This window comes from Lates calcarifer, linkage group LG11 (assembly GCF_001640805.2).
Source record: "Lates calcarifer isolate ASB-BC8 linkage group LG11, TLL_Latcal_v3, whole genome shotgun sequence".
NCBI classification, from domain to species: domain Eukaryota; kingdom Metazoa; phylum Chordata; class Actinopteri; family Centropomidae; genus Lates; species Lates calcarifer.
Window position 1 is genome coordinate 22255645 of NC_066843.1, and position 9081 is coordinate 22264725.

The window sequence follows — 9081 nt, forward strand, 5'->3', positions numbered from 1 at the left end:
CCTTTTGTTCAACCAGCTGTTTAGTGATCAGCAATTCCCTGCATTGTGTTATATTAATGTTACAAGTAATGTCTGTTATAATGTCTGAAATGAAGAAAATACAGGTCAACATGCTGATGTATTTTGTGGTTTGGTTCTTTCAGGTACAGGCAGCCAGTGTGTTATTTGTAGACAACCCTGTGGGGACTGGCTTCAGCTACACGGAGAGGCCTGATGGCTATGCTACCAATGTGGCCATGGTGGCTTCAGACATGCTGGTGCTGCTCAGACACTTCTTCACAGAGAAGGATGAGTTCCAGGTATGCTGGCTGGAAGCTTACGACAGTCCAGTTTGTTTCACTATAGCATGATGTTATAGTCCCATAAGCATGTTAGCTCTGGCGACTTAAAGAAGATCCACAGGCATCTTAATGGTGCAACCCACGTTTCAGTACCATTATCTCATTTAACAAATGTCTTGAGCTTGTGCATAAAACACTAAACAGTTTGAATGCTCCGAACATGCTGAATGAATTGTTCTATCTTGTACAGGAATAGCTTGAACAGTGTACAGTGGCTACAGTGTATCAGGTGACAGCTTGACAATGTGAAATGAGTGGCTCGTAGTGAAGAACCCACAGAGAATTATCAGCTGGATCTGCTGCTTTCCTCAGCTTTTTAGAGCTTTATAGTGAATTTGAGCTTTAGCTGCATTGTTTTTTTTAGTATATTCTAGATTTTGGTATTTTGGTTTACTCTACACCAATATCATAGCACTGTTTTTGGCCACAGAAGGCAGCTGCTCTTAGAGGAAAAGATCGAAAAACTGGCTTTACACTACCTGCTCACTACCAAGCCATAGACAGCCACAGTAAGAGGTGAACATAGTGGAGCATTTAGCAGCTGATGAGCCACATATTTCTCTCAGGAGTTGATGGAGACAAAGACAGAGCCTCCCAGCTGTATGCATCTGCCAACCAGTCCAGTCATTAGCATGTGAATTCTTGAATTATGGCCTAAATTGTGTTTTGTGTGGTCACAGTGACTTTGACCTTTGACCACCAAAATCTAACTAGTTTATCCTTGAGACCAAGTGAACTTATACATATATATACACACCATACAGTACTGAGGATGCAACTGATAAATATGAACTATAATTTTATTCTCTGCAGAGCGTCCCCTTCTACATCTTCTCTGAGTCATATGGAGGGAAGATGGCAGCTGCTATCTCCTCAGAACTCATCAAGGTGAGTTCACTGCTTTTTGCTGGTTTAACCTGTTGAACCTAAGTTGTTGAACTAATAAAACAGAGCAATCTCAACTTAAATGAAGATCTAGTTAACAAAACAGACCAGACTGAAAAGAGTATGTGAACTTATTCTAAACAGGATAAGGAACAAAAGAGGTTAAGTGTGAAACCTTTGTTGTGTGTGTTGTTATGTCACAGCCTTCAACTCAGCGATCAGCCCAACCGAATCGATGGGCTTCAATTCAGATGTTGAGGCACAATCCTTTCGCTTTAACTCAACCTCTAAAATGATAGTAGATGCTGTGGCTCTGCTCAAAACTAGGCTTTCCAACCCTAGACCTGACCTGGTTCAGGTCCTACTTAACAGAGAGGAGTATTTGTGTTTGTGTGGGAGCCACTGAGTCTCATGCAGCGCCTCTGACGTGCGGGGTGCTTCAGGGCTCCATACTTGGCCCTCTTCTATTCTCCCTGTACTTGCTTCCCTTAGGTTCAGTTCTCAGAAAACATGGCATCGCCTTCCATTTTTATGCCACTAAAACAAGAAAATGCATACTCTGCAAACCAACTATTGTGCATTGCGGAAATCAAGGCATGGATATCAATTAATTTTCTGCAATTAAATGATAAAAAGACTGAGGTGATGTTTGGGCCTAGTGATGCCTCCAAAGCCCATACTGATCTGGGGGCCTTAAGCCAGCATCTGACACAGACAGTAACAAACCTGGGTGTAAGACTGGACAGTGATCTCGAATTCAATGCTCAGATTAAATCAGTGGTCAAGTCCAGCTTTTTTCAATTGCGACAATTAGCCAAAGTTAAACAATTTCTTTCTCTGCATCACTTTGAGATTTTAATCCATGCTTTTATCACAATTCGTTTAGACTACTGCAATGCACTTTATGTTGGGGTTAGCAAGAAGTCACTTGCTCGCCTACAGCTGATTTAGAACGCTGCTGCTTGACTTTTAAGAAGTGCCAGTACTCTTTGTTTTTAAATGTCTTCATGGCCTGGCCCCACATTATCTGTCCGACCTCACGTGCTCTCAGAATGACTGATCAGTCACTGTTAGTCATCCCAGAGACAAATAGGAAATCGAGAAGTGACTGTGCTTTTTTGGTCGCTGCCCTGAAGCTGTGGAATGTCTTTGCAGGCCGACTCAATTCCTGTTTTTAAATTCTCTCTTAAAACACATTTTTTCCTCAATGGGTTTTAACACAGTTTGAGATGTTGGCTTTTATTGTTTTGTCTTTTCTTTTATCTTATTGGCTTTTATTGTTTTTTATTTGCTTTGTTTTTGATCAACCAAACTGCTCCTTCAAACCTAGAACTGGCCCAGTAGCTTTTAGTTCTGTTATAGTGACACAGGTGCTATATTATGGTTTATGGGAGTGTATAAAATGTTTTAGTTGTCTGACAAGAAGATGGAATTGGCTACTTGTTGTTCCTTGTGTATAATTATTGTCAAAACAGGTTAACTGTCATTTCTTGCTTTAGTAACACTCACAAAATCCATCCATCCATCCATCCATTATCTATACTGCTTATCCTTAAGGGTCATGGGAGGGCTGGAGCCTAACCCTGCTGACATTGGGTGAGAGGTGGGGTACACCCTGGACAGATCGCCAGTCCATGGCAAGGCACACTCAGAGAATGTCATTAGTAAAGTCCTGAAACTGAAAGCCAGATGCAGTAACTAGGTTTCTGTTTGTAGTTTGGTATGGATTTTCACAGTTACTAGTGAAAGATTTCTAAAGAATTTGATCTCTAGTGCTACCCTTAGGTTAATTTCCACTTAAGCATGTGTTCTAATCTGTGTCTCTTGTCTGTCCAGGCCATAGAACAAGGAACAGTGAAATGCAAATTTGCTGGTGTGGCACTTGGAGACTCATGGATTTCCCCACTAGGTCAGTATCATTCAGTCTTTACACCTATATTTCAACCTAAGCACATATTTCTTATCAGAAACAAACCTGGTAGAATGCTGCACATCTCAGTCATAATGCTTAACTGAGAGACACATTCCATGTATATCACACAATGGCAAGGCCTTTTGTAGATTTCAAGTATGTATACAAGGAGGGTAGGGAGCGGCAGGAATCCCACTTTAAAACTGAATATTTATTTATTTATTTTTTAGCTCAATGTATTCATGGTGAATTTCCCAGAAAACAAAAAATGGTGATGTGTTAGACTGTGCTCAGCAAGATGTGTTGAGCATGCCCCTAGCAAATGAAAAGGCCAGATTTTGGAAGGAAGTGTAGTGAATTTCAGCGTGCACTACAGTAGGAGTTATTTCTCAGAGAATACAAACAACTGACTACACCTTTCTGCGATGTCACTAAAACGTAAAATGATTCACAACTGTGTCATTTTACAATTATTGCATTATTTTGTAAGTGTAGGATATTTGAACAAACAGGTTTAATAGACTGCATTGAAAACGCAAGGCCCAAAGTACATCAATACAACAAAATGTGAGTATGCCAGCCACCACTGCAACAAATTTACCTGTGATCACTTCATCAAACTATATTACACCTGGAATTCTTAAAGAACAGCTTTCTCAGTTTTGTACTGGGTTTAAAATGGTGCATTGGTTATGTCCAATGCAACATGGTAAAGAAACTATGTGAACAAATAAGAAAGCCCATAGTACAAGGTACAAGAGCAACAGTAGGCTGCTGAAGAGAAGGTGAAACACAGTTGCAGCAGTGCTTAGGAGGTATGGGAAGAGCCATAGGTGTATTCCAGGTGTAAGAGCCATAGACAGAATAATGACGTCACCCACTATTCCCTATTTACAAAGCCAACAGAATGCAGACAGGTAATGGTACTTGGTACAAGGAGTTTCAGTGAGTGATCAGACAGTGAGAAGGACAGTCAGACTGTGTGGACGACATCCAAAGCTGCACAAAGATATAAAACTTAACCAAAGAACATAAAAAGACATTCTTTGGTCATATGACACAAAATAAATTTGTTTGAACCTGTCCAGGACTGCCACGGTGTGTGATGTGAATCCAACAGATTACCTTTGAATATTTTAAAGTGGAAGATAGAGCATCTCAACAATCAAGGGTGTATTTTTATTGCAGTTGGTTCTTTAATGTTCGTTTCATTGTAGTTTAATTTCTGTTTTTCAGATGAATTAGATATATTTTAGGTTTTGGCTAAAAACAAAACTGTATTAAATGGACCGGATTTGAAATCACCTAAGAGGGTTGTGTTGGGGCACAGATCTGGGTAAGACTACAAAAAATGCTGCACTGAAGGTTCCCACAAGCACATCCGCCTCCATTATTCTTAAAATGGAAGAAGTTTGGAACAGCCAGGACTCTTCCTAAAGCTGGCAGTTGGGCCAAACTCTGACCAAGACCCATCTCCCGGGGCGCCCCCATAGCCGAATTGTTAGAGCGCATACCATGTGGGCCCTAGTGGCCTGAGCAGGCGGACCCCCCAAGATTCTATATCAAACTGTTGGGCCTCAATTCTAAGCATCTGAAGGAAACTAGGCACTGCTCATCACCTGCTGAAGACCTTCCTAAGGTTGAAGCAAATAGGGCACTGTGTAAGCCAGACTGAGCAATATTACATTGATCAGAACCTCTTTAAAAGAGACAGAAAGCTTTATCCAACGTTTCTATCCTGTTAATTTACTGTAGGACTTGTGCTTCATCCACAGACTCTGTCATGACATGGGGACCATACCTCTACACCACTGTAAGTAACAAACAGGCAAACTTTTCTGTTAAAAAATATCTGGTAAAGTCATATTTTTGGGGGGGCGGATCTCTTGAACTTTGAACTGACTGTGATCGCTCTGCTCTGTAGTCACTGCTGGATGATTATGGCCTGGCAGACGTCAACAATGCAGCGGAGGAGGTGAAGAAAGCTGTGGAGCAGCAAGAGTTTCTGAAAGCCACTGAGCTGTGGTCTATGACTGAGAGTGTGGTGGAGCAGGTCAGTACACAGAGGAAATATCTGCACTGCTTGATACAAACAGGTCCCCTTCTTCATATACAGCCAGCTGATTTATAGAGAAAATCAGCAGATACAAAGGACTGAACGTTCTAATGTGCTGTATATGCTGCTCCAGTGTTTAGAGTGAACTAGTTTGTTCAGCGAAGCATCAAAAGATGAATACACACGACTCGAGGACCAATCTCCATTTCAGTTATCGACTGAGTGACCAGCGTGCAATTCAAAAACATCCCATGCTCTTACAAAATAAAAGATTTTGTTGGACGGATTATATTAAGCTAAGCTTACCATCATTTTTACTTTATTGATGCCAGAATGTGAATATTACCTTTGTAATAAAATGCAAAGAAAGTTGACAATTAAATGAGCATGAAAATAATTTGTTACCATGGAAATTTATAGAAAATATAAGATTTTGATCCTGAGAAATTAATTTTGTGTGCTCTTTTCTGTGCTACATTCTGTGTGTGCAGGGATCATAAGTTGTAATCGGCTTGTTTTGGTTTTCTGTCAGAACACCAACGGAGTCAACTTCTACAACATCCTCACCCAGGAGCCAGATGAGAAACTCACCTCTTCAGCAGGAGAGAACTTCATTGGTAAGATATTGTACCACCTGATTGCATCCACACACAAGAATGTGAATATGATGTAACAAGGTGTCTGTATTATTTGTAGTGTAAATGTCATTTCTTTTCAGGGGTCCACACTCATTTGTCCTTCATGTTTTCCTCCTTCCACCAGCTCTTCAGACACGTCGCCACATTCGACCCCTCCACAGCCAATCACTGAGTGAGCTGATGAATGGACCAATCAGGAAGAAACTGGGCATCATTCCTCAGAATGTCACCTGGGGAGGTACTGTTTCTGAGCATGTCACTGTCACTTTTCTGCCCCTGTAGAGATGTTTCCACCTTTTTTTTGCTCCTCCCTCATGCATAGTGTCCCCTCTCCTGTCTTGCTGTGTGTCCAGGCCAGGCAGAGGATGTGTTCAGCTACATGGCAGGAGACTTCATGAGGCCAGTGGTGGACATAGTGGACCAACTGCTGACTGCTGGAGTCAATGTCACTGTCTACAATGGACAGCTGGATCTTATAGTGGACACCATGGGTAACTTAGTGTATTACCTTCTGTTCAACTCTAGGAGCAGTGCTGTGTAGCCCAGGAGTCAGTGCTACCCTAGTGTAAACCATGCAGATATGACATTTCAGTGGAGTCCCAGCTCTGCTACATGAATCAGTACTTCTTGTCACAGGTCAGGAGCTGTGGGTGAAGCAACTGAAGTGGGAGGGGCTACCTGGATTTAACAAACTGAGGTGGACCGCCCTGGATGACCCCATCTCCCCTGGCATCACTGGAGCTTTTTACAAGACTTATAAGAACTTTGCCTTCTATTGGATCCTCAGAGCTGGTCACATGGTAAGACACTGGTGTAGTCTGTAAAATATCTGTAATGTGGAATACTGATACAAGACCCCTAGTATCAAGTCAACATTTTACAATGAGCCAGTTTTCAAAGATTGATTTCACACTTGTGATTGAAATCACAGCGCGCAAACACGTTTGTGATGCAAACTCAGATGAAACCCTTTGTTTGTGCCCTCGTTTCACTGAGCTACAGTAATGATACCTCGTCCAAACTACACACACTTTAGCTTCATTTGCTCGGCAACAGTGGTGACACACTGACAGCTGTGAATCTCAGAGCAAATCTTCCTCATGGCACCTTTTTCATCCCACTGACATTTGCAGGTCTCAACTCTTCAGTCTCAAAGATGGAACATTTGTGCAAAACTGATAAATATAGGTTTCACATATTTTGTGAAATTGAAGGGGGATGTAACAAATGCATAGAAAAATGTTTTGAACCTGGGCCATACAGTTAACATGTTATTAACTAAAAAATATAGCATCCCTGTATGGAGGACAAGGATCTTAACCAAGATCCAATTCAAAAGCAAGCATTTACTGTAAATCCAGAAATCTCTGTCTGTCTGTCTGTCTTTAGATTTAGACTTTAGATTGTATTACAATTCAATAACATCGCAAAAACTGATCCTTGAATTGAGACGCAACCCTTTAATGATGTCACTGATGTTTTAATTACTGATCAGCAGATTGACAACTCTTTAACTAAAAACTTAAAGTAAAAACAAAAGTAAAAATATTGTCTTATGTTTCCTGTTTTGACAGATTCCCTCAGACCAGGGAGCTATGGCCTTGCAGATGATGAAGATGATCACCCAGCAGGTCTGATCCACCCATTCTGATGCCAGCTGGAATGGCTCTGACAATCACCATGATCACATGATCTTTTTATAAATCACTTTCTGCTAGACCAAATCACAAACCTCAGTCCTCCTCGATTATGACAGCCTGAGTAAATTTCAGCCATGACAGCAATAGACTTTTTTGTAAATGCTGGCCTCTTCTCAGGAACAGTATTCTTTAGTCACAGTATCATGGGTTTTTTTAGTCTGACAACACATTTTACAGTGTACATGTAGTTCATGTTGTACATGTTGTTCTTCTGGCTCTGTGCTTCTACACATTCAATTTTAAATAAAATAATGGATACTACATTAAAGGGCCATGTTTCAGCTTTAATTTTAGCAGGTTTACATAAAAAAAGAACCATGAGAGATGAAATAGAGATTGATTCCTCAATATCAAACTGATCTAAACTGAGAAGAAATGTTAAAGTGTTCACTCCCTTTACCTAGATCCACCTGGTGTGGCTGACTGGTTTTAAGATGATGACCTGAAATGTCTCATCTGCATGTAGATGTGAATACTGTATCTGAGTACAAACTGACTGAAGTGAAATAAACTGATGATGACATGTTGCAGTGTATTTTATCATTACGATGCGGTGAGCTGATTGATTTCCTCTAAACTGGCCAACAGCATTGTACTTCCAAATTCTTAGCTTATCTTACTGACTTCATGACTAACATTAAACCTGAGACAAAAAATCTAGGAGTACTATTTGATAACAATTAACCTACCACTAAGACAGTGCAGTCTTGTTTTTACCATCTTAGAAATAATGCTAAGATAAAACACCAAAACAATTAAACATCTGTTTATCTCCACTAGCTTGGATTACTGTAACGCTCTTTTTACTGGTAGTAATCAAAAACACATTAACCATGTCCAGGCTGTTCAAATTGCTGCAGCTGGGCTTCTAACCTCTGTTAGCCTCCTGTCCTTCACTGCTATGACTTTGAAATTTAGACTTTAAAATTGTGTTTATTACTTTTCAAGCCATTCATGGGCAGGCCCCCAGTTACATTAAAGAGCATCTCCATCTTTATGAGCCCTCACAAGATCCCAGGGCATGGTCCCTGCTGTCAGAATAAAGACAAAAATCAACCATACTTTTGCTACAGTTGCTGACTGAGCTCTGTGGCTCTGGACCAACCTGTACACACTTACTTTAGCTCATGTTTGGCTCTAAGATCGTCTTGACTGTGCTTATTTTCTTTTCTTTTCTTTTATTGATTTATTTTCAATCATTTTATTCTTTTATTGCTCCACATACACTTTTGTTAAAACACTTCAATCTTGTGATTCTGAAAAGGGCTCTGTAAATAAAGTTATTATCATGATGAAGTTTTCATGAATATTGTGGAAAATTCTACTGTATAAAATGTATAGTCTGACCTGAGATTCTATTTTTAGACATAAGAGGAAAGAATTGTTATCTGATACAGTTCCCTGATGTACTGCGTCTCATTAGAACTTGTGATCTAGTATGAAATAACTTGAATTAATAAGCAGGAGACAAAACAAAACAAAGAATAATTCAAGAAGATCAGTATCATGATCATCGCGCTCAAATCCCAAATTTTGTGACTTTTAGATA

General features: G+C 40.2%; 1 protein-coding gene across 2 annotated transcripts in view; it reads left to right on the plus strand.

The window, feature by feature from the left end:
- Positions 1-8055, plus strand: part of scpep1 (serine carboxypeptidase 1) — a 46016-nt gene extending 37961 nt beyond the window's left edge. For both annotated transcript variants that reach the window (XM_051073814.1, XM_018698414.2), the window contains exons 4-13: positions 144-299; positions 1155-1229; positions 3063-3135; positions 4914-4951; positions 5063-5191; positions 5727-5811; positions 5957-6070; positions 6186-6323; positions 6469-6632; positions 7407-8055. In XM_051073814.1, coding sequence (XP_050929771.1) covers positions 144-299; positions 1155-1229; positions 3063-3135; positions 4914-4951; positions 5063-5191; positions 5727-5811; positions 5957-6070; positions 6186-6323; positions 6469-6632; positions 7407-7469 — 1035 coding nt within the window. In that variant the 3' untranslated portion in view covers positions 7470-8055. The remainder of the gene's footprint in view (positions 1-143; positions 300-1154; positions 1230-3062; positions 3136-4913; positions 4952-5062; positions 5192-5726; positions 5812-5956; positions 6071-6185; positions 6324-6468; positions 6633-7406) is intronic.
- The last annotated feature ends 1026 nt before the right edge of the window (positions 8056-9081 follow it).